The 20,107-nt window shown below is 41.2% G+C and overlaps 1 protein-coding gene across 7 annotated transcripts in view; it reads right to left on the bottom strand.

The window, feature by feature from the left end:
• The window catches only part of LOC139471057 (arginine-glutamic acid dipeptide repeats protein-like), a 163,343-nt gene that overhangs the window by 137,064 nt on the left and 6,172 nt on the right, over positions 1-20,107 (bottom strand). For all 7 annotated transcript variants that reach the window (XM_071253354.1, XM_071253358.1, XM_071253356.1 and 4 more), the window contains exons 2-3: positions 6,196-6,539; positions 763-833 (exon numbers count right to left, since the gene is read on the bottom strand). In XM_071253354.1, coding sequence (XP_071109455.1) covers positions 763-833; positions 6,196-6,490 — 366 coding nt within the window. In that variant the 5' untranslated portion in view covers positions 6,491-6,539. The remainder of the gene's footprint in view (positions 1-762; positions 834-6,195; positions 6,540-20,107) is intronic.

Genomic DNA, 20,107 nt, shown 5'->3' with positions numbered 1-20,107 from the left:
GTCTAAGTCTTTCTGTGGGCTCACATTTGTAATTATTTTGTATGGATATGTCCCAATATATATTGTTCTCATTTTGTTATATTGATGGGAAATGTCTTTATAAATTACTTAGTGTATCATACGTTACCTTCACGATAGGTACATATGTATATGTGCCATAAACATGATAAAGGATGTACTCTGGCAATATGCTATAAACATGATACTCTGGATGTACTCTGGTGATGTGCTATAAAAATTACAAAGGATTACTCTTGTAATGTGCTATAAACATGACAAAGGATGTATTCTGGTGATGTGCTATAAACATGACAAAGGATGTATTCTGGTAGTGTGCTATAAACATGATAAAGGATGTACTCTGGTGATGTGCTATAAACATGATAAAGGATGTATTCTGGTGATGTGCTATAAACATGATAAAGGATGCATTCTGGTGATGTGCTATAAACATGATACTCTGGATGTACTCTGGTGATGTGCTATAAAAATGACAAAGGATGCATTCTGGTGATATGCTATAAACATGATAAATGATGTATTCTGGTGATGTGCTATAAACATGATAAATGATGTATTCTGGTGATGTGCTATAAACATGACAAAGGATGCATTCTGGTGATCTGCTATAAACATGACAAAGGATGTATTCTGGTGATGTGCTATAAACATGACAAAGGATGTATTCTGGTAGTGTGCTATAAACATGATAAAGGATGTATTCTGGTAGTGTGCTATAAACATGCTAAAGGATGTACTGACCACTCGGAAATACTTGACGGCACACACATAGTAAGGCTGGTCGGGGCGGTTGTTCTCAATGTATACACAATCTGAAAATATACAGATAATTCATTAAGGGTGGGTCAATAATTGGGCACACTGATGGCGGATAATAAGGGACGGCATGAAAGACTATATCTGGAGAAACTGTGAGTGAGTGAGTGAATGAGTGAGTGAGTGGATAGGCAAGTTGGTGGGTGTGTGGGCAAGTGAGTTGTTTGTTTGTCTCTTACGGCAAGCATGGGTTGCTGAAGACCTATTCTACCCCGGATCTTCACTGGGTGGGCGAGTGAGTGGGCTGGTGGGTATAAAAGCTGTGTTGGTTGGTGAGTGAGTGGACAGACACACGAGATGGTGAGTAGGCGATTGAAAGGATAAGTAGGTTGGTGGGCGGGCGATCTAGAGGATGAGTAGGTTGGTGGGTGGGCAATATAGAGGATGAGTGGGTTGGTGGGTGGGCAATATAGAGGATGAGTGGGTTGGTGGGTGGGCAATATAGAGGATGAGTGGGTTGGTGGGTGGGCAATATAGAGGATGAGTAGGTTGGTGGGTGGGCAATATAGAGGAAGAGTAGGTTGGTGGGTTGGCAATATAGAGGATGAGTGGGTTGGTGGGTGGGCAATATAGAGAATGAGTGGGTTGGTGGGTGGGCAATATAGAGGATGAGTGGGTTGGTGCGTGGGCAATATAGAGAATGAGTGGGTTGGTGGGTGGGCAATATAGAGGATGAGTGGGTTGGTGGGTGGGCAATATAGAGGATGAGTGGGTTGGTGGGTGGGCAATATAGAGGATGAGTGGGTTGGTGGGTGGGCAATATAGAGGATGAGTGGGTTGGTCAGTGGGCAATTTAGAGGAAGAGTGGGTTGGTGGGTGGGCATGTAGGTGTGTGAGTGAGTGAGCGGATGGCTGGGAAAGACCGCTGTAAACACAGTAAATCTGTTTCAGCATATACTCCTGTGCATAGCGCTTGTCAAGTTACCAACAATGGAATCAAATCAATAATCACTTAAGAAAATATATTCCATTTCCCTGACTTGTGAGGAATAAACCCTGTCCTCTGAGACAAGCAATCACCTCCACAACTCAACGATTCCACTGCTCCCACAAAACACATCAGATTTCCTGGTCACTTGGATGAACATAAATACACTTTTAGTCCGGAAAAGGTGTCGGTAAAAACCTCATTAATGAGGGTTTCATTCCAGTGTTAAGTGATGGTAATGGGTTTTCATTTTGTCAGAGCAGCCGATTCATCATTGCCAGGCAAGTGGGAGGAGGGACTTCCATGCAGGAAGCAGGACCACTCCCCTAATAACATCAGCAATTTGTATTATTTTGTCACATGTTATATTTTTTACAATGTGGAACATCTGTTTGACAATCCTAGAATGCCAGGGCAATGTGTTTGGTCCTGTTCCAGCTTATCATAGAAATTTAAGTATCAATGTGGAACTCAGTTTATGTGGAACTATGTGGAACAACATGGAATTATGTGGAACTACATGGAATTATGTGAAAAACCTCACCTCACCTTCATCAATATCAGCTCAACATTATCCATGTCTGCGGACCTCAAACACTACATACATAAAAACTGGCTTGAAACACTGCTGTGGTGTTCTGGTTTTGGAGCTATGACATCCTGGTTTTCAAGTGAGTGAGTGAGTTGCGTTTAACCCTGCTTTAAACAGTATTCCAGTTATATGACGGCGTGTCAGCTTAATCATGTTAATGTGGGAGGAAAGCCCGAAGTGATGCAGGTCTCAGTTTTTTTTCCACTTTGGTGAAACCCACGAGCACGGGTATAGTGTTGACAAACTTAGAAACATAATCAGGGCGAACCGGGGTTTTAACCCTCAATTGTAGGTTTCTGGCATGCCCAAGGGACCAAACTCCTGGGATTCAAGCCCCCCTGGGATTCAAGCACTGCCCTGACATCCTGGGATTCAAGCACTGCCCTGACATCCTGGGATTCAAGCCCCCCTGGGATTCAAGCACTGCCCTGACATCCTGGGATTCAAGCACTGCCCTAACATTATAGGATTCAAGCACTGCCCTGACATCCTGAGATTCAAGCACTGCCCCGACATCCTGAGATTAAAGCACTGCCCTGACATCCTTAGATTAAAGCACTGCCCAGACATCCTGGGATTCAAGCACTGCCCTGACATCCTGGGATTCAAGCACTGCCCAGACATCCTGGGATTCAAGCTATGCCCTGACATCATAGGATTCAAGCACTGCCCTGACATCCTGGGATTCAAGCACTGCCCTGACATCCTGGGATTCAAGCACTGCCCAGACATCCTAGGATTCAAGCTATGCCCTGACATCCTGGGATTTTCTGCAAAATTTTATACAATATTTAGGACATTATTTTTTTTGGTGAAATCGTGTGATCAGACTTGAAGGTCACACTTCCAATATTTACAACAAACACCTACCGAATACTGTCATGAGTACTGATACTACACAACAAGAGGAAATAAACACAAACATCCATGTAAGTTGAAAAACCACTGGCAAGTAATTTATGCGGATTTTGTACACGTGTCAAATGTGTGATTCGATACATCAGTGACCTCAAATTTACAAGTCTTTTAACCCCCCTCCATTAGCTGACCTATGCCATGTAAAATACTTTACAGACTTGTGCAGCCAATACAAGCCTTGTCAAGTTCTCAAGCAACATATCCGCATGGGAGGGATCCCGTATCACCACACTGCAGAGAGAGGGATCCGACACATTGTGCACATTGCTCAACAGTGGTGTTGGTAATCTCCTCAGGGAATACGAACTCATATCACATGACATTGATGACAGCTGTTGAAAGCTCGTATAACCAGCGTCTATGACATTCGTTAATCACTGGTGAGAGGTGAGAGGGGAGAGGTGAGAGGGCAGAGGTGAGATATGGGCCTAGTGTCTCTTAACAGACAATGGCAATATATCACATGAGAACTGTTTATCCGTTAGTTCATGCTGACATTGACGTAACAAACACCATCTTCATTTACCATTCTCTCATCTGGATAAAACGATTTCAGACTTGTCTTGTGCATTGAACAAGGCCATTTGGGTAATCAAGATTAACACAAGTACTCCTTGTCTTGGAGCAACATTGAGTTGATAAACACTTGTATCCCAGCGTGTTGTTTCGTGTGACGTTTATGAGATGTTTATTAAGTCAGGTGTGCTAATCATGCTAATTAAGGAAGGATGTGTTAATAAACAGAGGGAGGCTTATGACAGATAATGCGGTATATCTAAGTTATCTACCATTGGTTGTTACCATGGTTACCTATTCTTTGTGTTTATTTGTTGTTTAACGCCTCACTCAGCAATGTTCCAGCAACATGACGTTGGTTATTTTGTGTGAAGATGCAGCTTCGTGTATGCTCATCCAATCATGAGTCCCCTCTACCACCTGTGTGCACCTGGCATGGAATGTCATAATTTTCTCGTTAGTGACTGCTCTGACATCCACCGTCAAATGTGACATGACGTTCTCCCACGACCTTCGTCCTGTATTCCTCCTTCAACAGGTCAGAGGTCACCATGGTCTTATGTTCTTGATATATGACCTGTCTTAGTATACCAAGGGGATGAAATGTCTAATCTCTTTAACTTGGTCAATTTGACAGGCGATTATCTTCATTACTTGACATGACACCTCGTCTGATGAGGGAGTGGGTGAGATGGTGGGTGAAATGCTTGGTGAGATTACCAGTGAAATGGTGGGTGAGTTGTTAAGTTGGATGGTGAGATTGTGGGTGAGATTTCCAGTGAGGTTGTGGGTGAAGGATGGCGAGATTATGGGTGAGATTGTGGGTGAGATTATCAATAAAAGGGTGGGTGAGATGGTGGGTGAGATTGTGGTGAAAACAGTGAGATGGTGGGTGAAATTGCTGGTAAGATTGTGGGTGTGTGATGGTGGGTGAGATTATGGGTGAGGTGGTGAGATGGTGGGTGAGATTGTGGATGTGATGCTGGGTGTGTGATGGTGGGTGAGATTGTGGATGTGATGCTGGGTGTGAGATTGTGGGTGATGGTGGGTGAGATGGTGGTTGAGATTGTGGGTGAGATGGTGGGGGTGTGATGGTGTGTGATGGTGGGTGAGATTGTTGGTGATGGTGGGTGAGATGGTGGTTGAGTTTGTGGATGTGATGCTGGGTGTGAGATTGTGGGTGAGATTGTGGATGTGATGATGGGTGTGAGATTGTGGGTGAGATTGTGGATGTGATGCTGGGTGTGAGATTGTGGGTGAGATTGTGGATGTGATGCTGGGTGTGAGATTGTGGGTGATGGTGGGTGAGATGGTGGTTGAGATTGTGGGTGAGATGGTGGGGGTGTGATGGTGTGTGATGGAGGGTGAGATTGTTGGTGATGGTGGGTGAGATGGTGGTTGAGTTTGTGGATGTGATGCTGGGTGTGAGATTGTGGGTGATGGTGGGTGAGATGGTGGTTGGTCATGGTGGGTGAGATGGTGGGTGAGATTGTGGGTGAGATGGTTGGTGTCCTATGCTGGTAGGGACATGAGACACCAACTGGGACGTGCAAATGAATTCATCACAGAGTGAGTGAAGGAATGTTGTTCCACGCTGAAGTCAACAATAGTCCAGCAGCTGTATAACAGTTGGTAATAAAGGATACTGCAACAAGTTACTGGAGTGAGTGAGTGAGTTGGGTTTAACACCACTTTTAACAGTATTTCAGTTATATCACAGCATGTCAGCTTAATGTGGGAGGAGTGAGTGAGTGAGTGAGTGAGTTGGGTTTAACACCACTTTTAACAGTATTCCAGTTATATCACGGCGTGTCAGCTTAATGAGGGAGGAAAGCCCTAAGTGATGCAGGTTTCAGACATTTACCACTTCGGTGAAACCCACGAGCACGGGTATGGTGATGACAAACCTAGAAACATAATCGGGGTGAACCAGGATTCGAACCCACAATCATAGGTTTCTGGCGTGCCCAAGAGACGCAAATGCACAGTGAATCGCAGCGCCCTAGATTCCATTACATTCCTTATATCATTCAACATTTGTTTGTTTGTTATTTAACGCCGCACTCAGCAATATTCCATCTATATGACGGCGTCCTGTAAATAATCGTGTCTGGACCAGACAATCCAGTGACTGACATCATAAGCATCAATCCACACAATTGGGATGCGATGACATGCATCAACCAAGTCAGCAAGTCTGACCACCCTATCCATTTAGTCGCCTCTTACGACAAGCATAGTCGCCTTTTATGAGTCATGACAAGCATGGGTTGCTATGGACCTATTCTAACCCAGATCTTCCCGGGTCTAAATATAAATTTAAATGTATGGTTTTAATAACTGTCAATTTTCTATTACCCAGGGTGCTTAATGCAGAAATTATGGTACATGTAAAATGTCTCACCTCCGGGTCTGTACTTCACTCCATCGTCTGTGGTATACGAGATGATATCATCCCCCTTCTTGCGTAACACCCCTGCACCACGGTTGCGGCCACCCTTGCGTCTAGGTGGTGCACCCTGCACTATAATGTCCACCACTGCGGTGCTCTGGATCTTGTTCAACGCTTTCTTCACGGGTTTTTTGTTGTTCTTGTTCCTCTTTATCTTTCTCCTCCTGACGCCTCCATCTTTGAGAGGTGCTTTGCTGGTGTCTTCCCCGCCAGCATTATTTTCTTTGAGTACAGGAGAGGTTTCCATGACAACCGCCACACCCTCCACTGTCACCCCCTCGTCACATTGGTCAGATCTGAAATCAGAAAGTTGTAGTCCAGTGAACTTGAGACAGACATTAGACACGTTTACCAGAGTCAAGGTTTTACATGACTTGTAATTCACGCTTGTTAGCTTGTTTAACGCCGCACTCAGCAATATTCCAGCCATATGACGGAGGTCTGTAAATAATCGTGTCTGGACAAGAACATCCAGTGATTGACATCATGAGTATCGATCCACGCAATTGGGTACAATGACATACATCATCCATTTCAGAGAGCCTGACCACACGATCGCATTAGTAACCTCTTACAACACCCACAATCATTGGTTTCTTGCATGTCCAAAGGACGCAACTCTGCACAGTGAATCATGGTGCCTTAGACGACTGGGCCACCCGTGCCCCCTATTTTGCCAAGGCTATGTACCTGAGAGAACCCTGAGAGAAGGTATGCTAGGTGTCACACATCAATTTACCGAGATAAACCCCAAAAGGGTAAGCCACTGCCTGCTGACCTACCCACAACCTCCACAGAGGACAGAGCTAAGTACAATTCTGGAAATGTTCATCATGTTCATAGATTAGTTTTAAATGTATTGTTTATGAGCATGCGAAAACATCCCAAAACTTTTTTATCTTGTGTTCTGGTACCTTATTTTTGTGTTTAGGAAAATGGGATTTTATTGAAAAAATGTTTGAAAAGAATAATCATGATTCACACTGATGAATTTTTTAAAAATTATTTGCAACAAAAAATACATTGTTGCAAGATGCAGCGTTAGAAATTGGCACAAGTCCTATTGTCCTTGCCAAATTGCCCATCTAAGATATAAGGACTAGTAGAAATTTCCCCATTTCAAGTGCTTTGCCTGTGCCCCCTCTAAAGAAGGAAGGATGCTTCCATTAGTGTCAGCAGTGATTGGGAAGGAAATTTTAGAAAATTTGGCCCTATAGCCCCATGATTACAAATTTTATGAGACATTTTTTGCAAGAATTGGCCATTTACTTTGCTATACGGACCATTGATAATTGCAAACGGCCATGAATTCAACATGACTAAAAAATGATTGCCACTGAATAAAACATTTGATCCTTTATGATGTTCATCTTGAGCTTCAAACAATAACGTCATTTCCACAACTACTATCGCTGTGACAACTTACAAACAAAACTCAGTCTCCCTGGTGATAACACCCTTCATGCTACAACGGATTTGCTTAGGTTATCAATGACGGTGATAAAATTTATCATTTTCCCCATCACACATCTTCACGTTATCGGACATGTCGGAAACAACATATCAATAAATCAGAAGTGAATGACGCAATTTGATCCTATTGTTACACTATCTGGTAATATAAAGTGTTCATTGTATGTATGGATTTATCTTTTTATTTATTAATATTATTCAAATTATCATTCAATAGTGCTTGCATAAATTTTGGCAAAAAATGGGTGTGAATTGTAAAGGTGTACGATATGCTGGGGTTGCGATACATATCCTGATATTTTGGGTGCAACACAACGCGTATCCCAAAACAGTACTTTTATTTTACAAGTTGGTATTCTTTCTTTTTGCAGGTGATTCACAACCCTGAATCATTTGTTATTAAATTTCAGAAATCAAAGATGGGAAATTGCAGGGCAGAAACATATTGGTAGATGTCGCTGTGAATGTTATGCTATTTATGTCCAACCGTGAAATACCGTATTCAATGTAATAAGCGCCAAGGGCGCACTCAAAATTAGAAATAGGGGTCTCTTATTAGAATATTATTTTGGTGAAGAAAACAGAGTTGAAAGATAAATTTTGTGGTTTATGGCGACAGCCTGAAATGTTTATGTACGACAGATATATTTTCCCAGAATTTAATTGCCCATAATTAAGGGTGCATATAACACACGAGTGTGTATTATACGCGAATAAATAAGTCTTGTGTAAATTGATCAATCGGAAGGGGTGCTAATTGGGATTGTTCACCAGCCAATATATCAGCAAATATCGCCATGGGCGCATATTAGAGTGGGGCGCTTATTAGAGTGGGGCACTTATTAGAGTGGGGCACTTATTAGAGTGGGACGCTGATTAGAGTGGGGCACTTATTAGAGTGGGGCGCTTATTAGAGTAGGGTACTTATTAGAGTGGGGCACTTATTAGAGTAGGGTACTTATTAGAGTAGGGTACTTATTAGAGTGGGGCGCTTATTAGAGTTGGGCACTTATTAGAGTGGGGCGCTTATTAGAGTAGGGCACTTATTAGAGTGGGGCACTTATTAGAGTGGGGCGCTTATTAGAGTAGGGTACTTATTAGTGTGGGGCACTTATTAGAGTAGGGTACTTATTAGAGTAGGGTACTTATTAGAGTGGGGCGCTTATTAGAGTTGGGCACTTATTAGAGTGGGGCGCTTATTAGAGTAGGGTACTTATTAGAGTGGGGCACTTATTAGAGTGGGGCGCTTATTAGAGTAGGGCACTTATTAGAGTGGGGCACTTATTAGAGTAGGGTACTTATTAGAGTGGGGCACTTATTAGAGTAGGGTACTTATTAGAGTGGGGCGCTTATTAGAGTGGGGCACTTATTAGAGTTGGGCACTTATTAGAGTAGGGTACTTATTAGAGTGGGGCGCTTATTAGAGTGGGGCACTAATTAGAGTGAGGTACTTATTAGAGTTGGGCACTTATTAGAGTAGGGCGCTTATTAGAGTTGGGCACTTATTAGAGTGGGGCGCTTATTAGAGTAGGGCACTTATTAGAGTGGGGCACTTATTAGAGTGGGGCGCTTATTAGAGTGGGGCGCTTATTAGAGTGGGGCACTTATGAGAGTTGGGCACTTATCAGAGTGGGGCGCTTATCAGAGTGGGGCGCTTATTAGAGTTGGGCACTTATTAGAGTGGGGCGCTTATTAGAGTAGGGCACTTATTAGAGTAGGGCACTTATTAGAGTAGGGCACTTATTAGAGTGGGGTACTTATTAGAGTGGGGTACTTATTAGAGTAGGGTACTTATTAGAGTAGGGTACTTATTAGAGTTGGGCGCTTATTAGAGTGGGGCACTTATTAGAGTGGGGCACTTATTAGAGTAGGGTACTTATTAGAATGGGGCGCTTATTAGAGTGGGGCACTTATTAGAGAGGGGCACTTATTAGAGTGGGGCACTTATTAGAGTAGGGTACTTATTAGAGTAGGGTACTTATTAGAGTGGGGCGCTTATTAGAGTGGGGCACTTATTAGAGGGGCACTTATTAGAGTAGGGTATTATTAGAGTGGGGCACTTATAAGAGTAGGGTACTTATTACATCGAATACGGTACTAGAGAATCGGAACAGCTGGTGGTTGTTGAACAGTTTCTGTTATTATTCACATGTTTTTACATCAATGTAAGTTGTAATATAATGTATCATATGTATCGTGATACAGGGATTGTATACCTATGAATTGTATCGCGGGCCTTGTATCACAATACAATACTGTATGACGGTATCGCTGCACCGGTGATCGTGAGATCGCACTAACTCGCCATTATTTACAGCAACCAAAATCAGATTACCATAACTGACGCCTAGAAAGAAACCTGAGCTGTCAGAGAATGGAGACATATAAATTACATGTCATACTATGGCTCATTAAAAGTAATATTTGTTGTAGTTTGACTGTTATATGTCAACATTTTATTTTTGTGATCGAAACAGAAAAAATGAGAGAAACCTAAGCGATGACTCATCCAACTGTTCCATACGTATTACCCAGCAATATGACAAATGGCTATAATTATGGTTAATAATAATAATAGTTTAAATATATTTAATAAAAGCTACAACAAAAATAACACAATATTAGAATATATTATTCCTGTAAATAATAGTCTTCTTATTAGGGCTGGGACGGGTAACTCGGGTACCCAGGTCGGGTGGGTACTGAGTAGGACCCTGGTAACCACAGGACTACCCGGACCCGTGGTTAGTCACATGTTATATTTTATATTGACCACAAGTATCTTGAACTCTATGGTTACACTACAATGTTCGCATTTCTTTCTGACAATGCACCCATTCCTTCTGACTTTTCATATGGTTGAATAAAGATATAACTTAAGTCAACTTCAGTGTTTACATGACCAGATCATTTATTACATGTATATAAATATGTTTTGTAAGTGCTGTGGTTAATAAATCTGACATTTTGTTTCTCTTGATACCCACAGTGGGTACCCGGGTAGGGTCGGGTAATAGGGGGGTGGGTACCTGGGTAGTAAATTTGGACTCGTCCCAACCCGACTTCTTATCTTTGAATCAAAATTCTATTATTAAATATTATTATCACTGGTCATGATGATGAGATTTTATAGTGATATGTCAAGCAGTCAATGCAAACTTGCCGCAGCTAAGATAACAACTGCACACATATCATTTATCATTGTTTATGCACCACTTTTTAAAATTATGAGTGAAATGCTCATGGTGATTGACTTTCCCAATTGCTGTGTTAGGTCTGATGATCTATGGCAATTTTACCATCAAAATATCACAGCAAGTTCCACACAATTTGGTGTTGTGGTCAAGCCTTTCTTTTTTCGTCTGATTCAAATCTCTGAACAGATTACCAAATTGCCCTAAACATGTTAAATGTGATACATATTGAACAACTAGAGCCACAAGGCTCTGAAGCTCACCTGGATTATACAGAAATTATGGCAAACATGTTGAAGTCAGATTGTCATATTGTGTGAGACACCAAAGTCCATAGCTGGGATCATCACACAAAATAGCAGCTCCATCGGCCTTGTGGGTTCAGAACAGATGACAAAAAATGCAGTAATACTACTGATATAGAAAAACAGGAGTATGTGAAGGTCAAAAGGTGTAAGCTCGATCATATATTAAAAGATGCCAAAAACCATATCATATGTTATTCAACATACTGCATACCGCATACTTTTTTAACATAATATATACCATAATCACACACGCAGAAATGTCCGAGCAATAGGCAAATTTGAAAATTTCCACATGGCCACCATGTATGGTGTATGCAACACTGACCTCTGTAAAAAGTATACAATACTGACCTCTGTTTAGTGAATGCAACATTGACCTCTGTTTAGTGAATGCAACATTGACCTCTGTATAGTGAATGCAACATTGACCTCTGTATAGTGTATTCAACACTGACCTCTGTTTTGTGAATGCAACATTGACCTCTGTATAGTGTATGCTACATTGACCTCTGTATAGTGTATACAATACTGACCTTGTTAGTGTATGCAACATTGACCTCTGTATAGTGTATTCAACATTGACCTCTGTATAGTGTATGCAATACTGACCTTGTTATAGTATGCAATACTGACCTCTGTATAGTGGATGCAACATTGACCCCTGCATAGTGGATGCAATACAGACCTTGTTAGTGTATGCAACATTGACCCATGTATAGTGTATGCAACATTGACCGATGTATAGTGGATGCAACATTGACCTTGTTAGTGTATGCAATACTGACCTCTGTATAGTGGATGCATTACTGATCCCTGCATAGTGGATGCAACACTGACCTTGTTAGTGTATGCAATACTGACCTCTGTATAGTGTATGCAACATTGACCTCTGTAAAGTGTATTTAATACTAACCTCTGTATAGTGTAAACAATACTGACCTCTGCATAGTGTATGCAACATTGACCTCTGTAAAGTGTATTCAATACTGACCTCTGTATAGTGTATGCAATACTGACCTTGTTACTGTATGCAACATTAGTGTATGCAATACTGACTTCTGTAAAATGTATGCAACATTGACCCCTGCATAGTGCATGCAATACTGACTTCTGTAAAATATATGCAACATTGACCCCTGCATAGTGTATGCAATACTGAGCCTACATGGTGTATCCAACTAGGGAGGCTATCTGTTGTACACACAGGGCCCTAATCAATACAATGTCAACCAGGGAAGAAATCAACATGACAAATTGGTGTAGGGAGTAAGTGGCAACACATAATTGATCACAGAGTAATTACATAACAAAGATACACAAGGGCCCTATAATTTCTACAGACTGTGTGTTTATTCTCTTAATATGGCAGTAAATTATCCTCCATATTTAAGCAGCGTTGTCAATGTTTCAGGATGTATTTGAGCACTGCATCACTACAGTGGGCAGATGGGCTGAAGCCAGACTAAGCCGTGTTATACAATAGGATTAGATCAGCCCTGTTATCCACTATCTTCCCATGGTGTACATGGTGTAACGCACACTTATAAGTTGACCAATTCTGTGCACAAAGCTTGTCTAGCAGTAATGAGCATTTCAAACCTCGTACATTATTCATATCATAACTTGATGGAACTGCATTCCATTGTCAGTGTCATGAGTAGACCTTTGTGGTTTCCGTGAGGGCATATGGCATTCTGTATCTAGTTGTAAACAATTATGCTGAATTAGCGGCGTTTCCCTTTTCAAATAATTCACAAAAGTTGATCATGTTTCACCCCCGATGGTGTAAAATTCGGTTAACGTTTTGTTGAAAGGCAAAAATAATTAAAGTATGACAATGGTGTCTTTAAAACAAATGCCTCTGAGAGTAGAAGAAAATTTGACATAAACAAGGCATAAACAAAGATTATCATGATTATAAATATTTCTAAACATACCTGCTTAAAATTTAAAACAATCATTTCATTGATTCTTTGTATATAAGACACAACAGAATGACTGAAAGAGTCTCCCAGCAGAAGCCACTCTCACATGGGAGATCCCATACAATATTGATAACGATCATGATGTTTCTATATGAAACACATTTGCATATACGACATGATGCATGAAAACTTGAGACTCGAAACCTGTTGGAAAGAAAAATGAGTGAGTAAGTAGGGCTTGATGTTGTTTTGAACAGTATTCCAGTTATATCACAGCGCATCAGTTAAATAGGGATGAAAGCCAAGGTGATGTAGGTCTCAGACGTTGACCACTTGGGTGAAACCCACCAGCATGGGTATGGTGCTGACAAACCCAGAAACAATCAGAGCGAACCAGGATTCAAACATTCAAAGAATATGAATAGTAAGCCGACTAAAACAGGTGTAATACATTGGGTTTAAAAAACAAGTGGCTTGGATTTCGGCCTCTTGTGTTCCACCAATATTTTACAATTAGTGTTGAACCAGTTAACATGTCTCCTATTTTTCTATGTGTTATGATTTGTGTTGAAGTATTCCTGCCAATATTTTGAAATATGGTACGGAGTCAGTATCGGGATGCACCCAAAGCTCAGTGAATCTTGCATGGCTAATTTCAAACCTAACAACTCAATGATTTCCACAAACAAGCAATTACAACGTAAAACAATAAATAAAACCCAACGCATTCTCTCAGTATATGTCATAAATGTAAGTTATATAGAATAATAAATACACACAAAAAGAACAAAGCTGTATCAGTTTGACTGTGAGCATCACAATCAACACTCATCAACATCTGGTATAAGTAAATCTCAACATTTGACATATACCTAATTAACATGATTAAAGTAGTTCAATCTATGTACATGTTATTTGATCCAAATGCAATTATTGTTTCGACTAATGGTTATTTTTCTCAGAGAAAGAGACATTTGTCTCTGGTTCGTCCCAGTGTTCCTGGAAGTAGACACTGTCAACTGACAAGCAGTCCCCTTCCTTGAACATTGATAAAACAGGTTTTGAAATTCACAAAGAACTGTCATGCAATGAGTGGGTACAATGATAAACCCCAAGGGGGCCTCACCTCTCAACACAATGAGAAAAAGAAATGAAGGTTGAGTTGAGTCAACTACACACTCTAACTGCAGGCTGATCTATCAGCAAACGTTGGGCTGGTGCAACTTGGTCGTATCTACTGCATTGATGCCACAACTGCCAGGATACAAGTGAGCAAGGCCTGCAACCTATCAGCTCAGTCGCTGGCTGACATTCTCACTAACACAAATCTTTAAACAGGCAATTTGATACACCACCAATGATAAGAGGCCTACTACGGGTTGGGTTAATTTACTATGTCTTCATTTTGGCCTAAGGGGCACCATTTAGGTTTTCCATTTCAAATGGATGTGATTTGGGGCATTGTAAATAATGGCTGAATCATTTATCCAAAAGTAATGTTTAAGAGGGATGTGAAACGACAAGCAGATGTTTCTGATATGGAGTGTTTATTTAGTTGGGTTCTGTATAAACAGACGAACTCTGCCATTCCTATTTTCACTGGCCGTACATGCCTTAGACCAGGCTCACAACACTCTCAGCAGCAAGCCTGACAGTGTCTCTCAACACCAAGCCTGACAGTGTCTCTCAACACCAAGCCTGACAGTGTCTCTCAGCAGCAAGCCTGATAGTGTCTCTTAGCAGCAAGCCTGATAGTGTCTCTCAGCAGCAAGCCTGACAGTGTCTCTCAGCAGCAAGCCTGATAGTGTCTCTTAGCAGCAAGCCTGAAAGTGTCTCTCAGCAGCAAGCCTGACAGTGTCTCTCAGCAGCAAGCACAACAGTGTCTCTCAGCAGCAAGTCTGACAATGTCTCTCAGCAGCGAGCACAACAGTGTCTCTCAGCAGCAAGCCTGACAATGTCTCTCAACACCAAGCAAGTGTTTTCAACACCAAGCACAACAGTGTCTCTCAGCAGCAAGCACAGCAGTGTCTCTCAGCAACAAGCACAACAGTGTCTCTCACGACAAGCACAACAGTGTCTCTCAGCAGCAAGTCTGACAATGTCTCTCAGCAGCGAGCACAACAGTGTCTCTCAGCAGCAAGCCTGACAATGTCTCTCAACACCAAGCAAATGTTTTTTTAACACCAAGCACAACAGTGTCTCTCAGCAGCAAGCACAGCAGTGTCTCTCAGCAACAAGCACAACAGTGTCTCTCACGACAAGCACAGCAGTGTCTCTCAGTAGCAAGCACAACAGTGTCTCTCAGCAGCAAGCACAACATTGTCTCTCAGCAGCAAGCATAACAGTGTTTCTCAGCAGCAAGCCTGACAATGTCTCTCAACATCAAGCGCAACAGTGTCTTTCAACACCAAGCACAACAGTGTCTCTCAACACCAAGCCTGACAATGTCTCTCAGCAGCGAGCACAACAGTGTCTCTCAGCAGCAAGCAAAACAGTGTATCTCAGCAGCAAGCCTGACAATGTCTCTCAGAAGCAAGCACAAGTGTCTCTCAGCAGCAAGCACAACAGTGTCTCTCAGCAGCAAGCACAACATTGTATCAGCAGCAAGCACAACAGTGTCTCTCAGCAGCAAGCCTGACAATGTCTCTCAGAAGCAAGCACAAGTGTCTCTCAGCAGCAAGCACAACAGTGTCTCTCAGCAGCAAGCACAACATTGTATCAGCAGCAAGCACAACAGTGTCTCTCAGCAGCAAGCACAACACTGTCTCAGTAGCAAGCACAACACAGTGTCTCTAAGTAGCAAGCACAACACTGTCTCAGTAGCAAGCACAACACTGTTCCTCTTAGTATCAAGCACAACACTGTTTCAGTATCAAGCACAAGTGTCTCTCAGTAGCATCACAATACACTGTCTCTCAACATATAAGCACAATTCTAAAAGTAACAGTTTTATTTACGTTCTTTTAATTAATCCCTAATGTAATTTAACATCATGTAGCAGTCCAGGAAGATTAGCTATAGATAAACTGTTTGGCAAATTCCATAACATTTAACCTTTTGAAGAAATATTAATCTGAGCTGTACATACCAATATGTGGTAGGTCTTGCTGACTGAGACAAAACTAGTGTTCAAATAAGCGCCTGCCTGAAGGTCCGTGGCAGGTAGATTCTTGTCAGGCCCCAGTTTCAAATTTGAATGGGTCCTTAAATATAAATAGGTTTCAGTTTTTTTAATAAGGGCCTGAAGAGTTCAGTCAGGGCCTGCAGCTATTAAAGTGTGTGGGTCACCAAGATACCATGGACAGTTTAACATGAATACTCCATTCAGACACAGAATACGGACTCGAGCTGACCAGTCCTTGTTTTAGCCCCTTAATGCCGAGCGCCAGACAAGTACCAGTCCATTAAATATATTCTTTGATCCTATTGAATATAAAGCAAATATGATTCAATGGTCATTTAGCAAAGAATAGTCACTGAATGTAACCATGGTAACAGTCTTTAGCTGTCAATGAACGAGTCAAATCCCAACACCTTGACTATCACACACATACCAAAAAAGTAATCTATTTACATAAAAGGCACATGTACTTCTGCCATGTTCATCCAAAAACACAATATCGCGTTTTGGATACCTATCATCTTGCATAATTGTGTTTTTGCTTTGTAACTAAGACATGTAAGAGCTTGCACCAACTTTGACCATAAAAATCTATTTTGAAAAATTAATGGTATGTCCATGAGAGATTTATCAGACTAATGCTCACCTTTCATCCTGTAGGAATACAATATCCAAGCCATGATCTGTGGAGGCTGTTGCTACTACAGGGGATAACTCTACACATTCTTGTTGAGATAAACATTGCATTGGGTATTAACACTTGTCAAAATGTGTAACATAAACCATCCATACAACCACCATGTTTGTTTGTTTTGTTTATTTGTTGTTAACGCCGAAGTCAAGCTATATACATTCAAGCTATATGACAGGTCTGTAAATTGAGTCTAGACAATCCAGTAATTGACATCATGAGCATCAATCCACGCAACTGAGATAGAATGACATCCATCAACCAAGCCTGACCACCAGATCCAGTTTTAACTCAACTTTTAAAGTATTCCAGTCATATTGCGGCGTGTCAGCTTAATGTGAGAGGAAAGCCCGAAGTGTTGCAGGTCTAAGACGTTTACCACTTCAGCGAAACCCATGAGCACGGGTATGGTGCTGATAAACCGAGAAACATAAATGGGGTACTCAAGGGACACAACTCTGCACAGCGAATTGCAGTGCCTAATAGACGACTGGGCCATCCATCCCTCTGAGAAACACCCGCATCAGCATGTGTCTCATCATCAATCATCCACTGTTGCGATACTATGGGTGCAATACTATTCGTATCCCCCATACAGTAATCTCATTTAATCAGCTGATATTATTTTCTTTTTACAGGTGAATCACAACCCTGAATCATTTAGTTTAAAATTTCAGAGATCAAAGATGGGATGTTTTAGAGCAGAAACTAGAGGCGTTATGAATGTTATGGTACTAATAGCCAAGCTGCAAATACGAAAAAATCTGCATAAGCTGGTTGTTGTATAGTTTTTGTTATTATTCAATTTTGTTTACACCAATACTACATGGATCGTAATGTATCGTATGTATCATGATACAGGGGTTTTACATTGATGTATCGTATCGTGGACCTCAAATTGCGATATAATACTGTATCACCGCATTTTCACATCACTATCATCTCCACTGTTATGGTTGGTTGGTTTGTTCTTTAATGCCGCACTCGGCAATATTCCAGCTATATGGCGGCGGTCTGTAAATAATCGAGTCTGTACCAGACAATCCAGTGATTGATATCATGAGCATCGATCCACGCAATTGGGATCAATGACATGCATCAACCAAGTCAGCGAGCCTGAACACCTGATCCTGTTAGTCGCCTTTTACGACAAGCATAGTCACCTTTAACGGCAAGCATGGGTTGCTGAAGACCAATTCTACCCCAGAATCTTCAAGGGTCCCACTCGATTATGATATGTATACAGTAAACTATGTTTATAACGAACTGATGGATATAACAAACTTTTTTTGGTCCCGGCCATTAGCTGTATATTTTCTCATATAAAATTTATGGATATAAACATCACACTTATAACAAAATAATGGATATGCAAACTCCCTTTGTGGTCCTATGTGTACTCTGGCAATGACAATGTTAATGTTAATAACTAACTGTTCGTCTCGGAGCTGCTCTCGAGTCACCAATCAGCCCAACAAAAACATCTGTGGTCAAGCTGTTCAAAGTGGTAATAAACAATTTGAAGGCAATTCATTAAGTGCTGACACTTTGTCCTCAATTTACACTCAATTAACAAAAGTATCCCAGTGATAAGGCTACAGCCTTTGAAATGTTTATGTTCTGTCTATATAATGTGATGACTAGAGACTGGAAATTCAGTCGAAATGCATATATTTAACTACGGTTATGCATACTAAAATTAGTGGTCCCTTTGAGTTTGACATAATTGTTGTTACAGAAATACCATGTACACTGGGCCCCTTCATCATCAGACCCGCGAAGATTCGGGGTAGAATAGGTCTTCGGCAACCCATGCTTGCCGTAAAAGGCGACTATGCTTGTCGTAAGAGGCGACAAATGGGATCAGATGGTCAGGCTGCTGTCTTGGTTGATGCATGTCATCGTATCCCAATTGCGTGGATCGATGCTCATGATGTCAGTCACTGGATTGTGTGGTCCAAACTCGAATATTTACAGACCGCCGTCATAAAGCTGGAATACTGCCGAGTGCGGCGTTAACCAACAAACCAAACCAAAACCAAAAACCATTCATCATCACAGCTTCATATTGGAAGGGAGGTCAACGTCTACATTATTAAGCTTGGTACGAATCTGGTTCAAAGCCAAGCCATGGAAGTGAATGGTTGGTTGGTTGGTTGTTTAACGCCGCACTCAGCAATATTTCAGCTATACGATGGCGGTCTGTTAATAATCGAGGCTGGACCAGACAATCCAGTAATTAATATCATGAGCATCGATCCACACAAGTGGGATCGATGACATGCATCAACCAAGTCACCAAGCCTGGCCACCCGATCCCGTTAGTCGCCTTTTACGACAAGCATAGTCACCTCTTACGGCAAGCATGGGTTGCTGAAGACCTATTCTACCCCGGAATCTTCATGGGTCTGGAAGTGAATGGGTTGAAGGCACAAATATAATAGAATAGAGATAGAATACACCGGTTAATCGAAGATGAATGTAACTTTCAATTAAGTGTTTTTTCAAATTAATCCTCATCTACCATACTAAATAATTTCACAATAGATGCGATGTTTTGGCAACTATACTGAACAAAAGAAGTAAGGGATCATGACTGTTTGGGGAATATTTTTTTCATAAAAATATCCCAAGGGATAATTCTAGAGTGGGGCCTTTTGCTTTTAGCCCCTAAATATGAAAAAAGGCCCAAATTTTCAAATACAATGGGGCATTTTAACATTCAGCTGTATGGGCAAGTGTGGGTGCACCTGTGGAAGAAATGAACTTTTCAAATTAAGGGCCCATGTCAGAAAATTCCTAGAGTGAACCCTGTAGATCTATCTATTTTTTCAGTATATATTTTAATCTTTTAATCTTTCCCACAGACCTTGAAAAAAAAGCTTGTGAACATCGTCTTTCTTCCAGATCCTAGATAATAAATTCAAAAATGGAGTCCAACTCAAGTCTAGAATGATTGGTAGGGCTGGCTAAAAATATTGATAATCAGAGTTATCGTTGATGTGAATTTTTTTTAATGATTATCGATATGAAAACTGTGTCATCGATAATATCTTACAAATCTATTGTGATGATGTAAATTTTTAATTTACCGCAGCAGACTTGTTATGTCCATTGCCAAAGACTGAAATCAAGTGATTTTGTTATATCCG

This window comes from Haliotis cracherodii, unplaced genomic scaffold (assembly GCF_022045235.1).
Source record: "Haliotis cracherodii isolate W230 unplaced genomic scaffold, xgHalCrac1.p SCAF_21, whole genome shotgun sequence".
In the NCBI taxonomy this organism is placed as follows: Eukaryota; Metazoa; Mollusca; class Gastropoda; order Lepetellida; family Haliotidae; genus Haliotis; species Haliotis cracherodii.
Note: the sequence above shows the minus strand (reverse complement) of the source record. Positions and strands in the feature narration are given on the sequence as shown.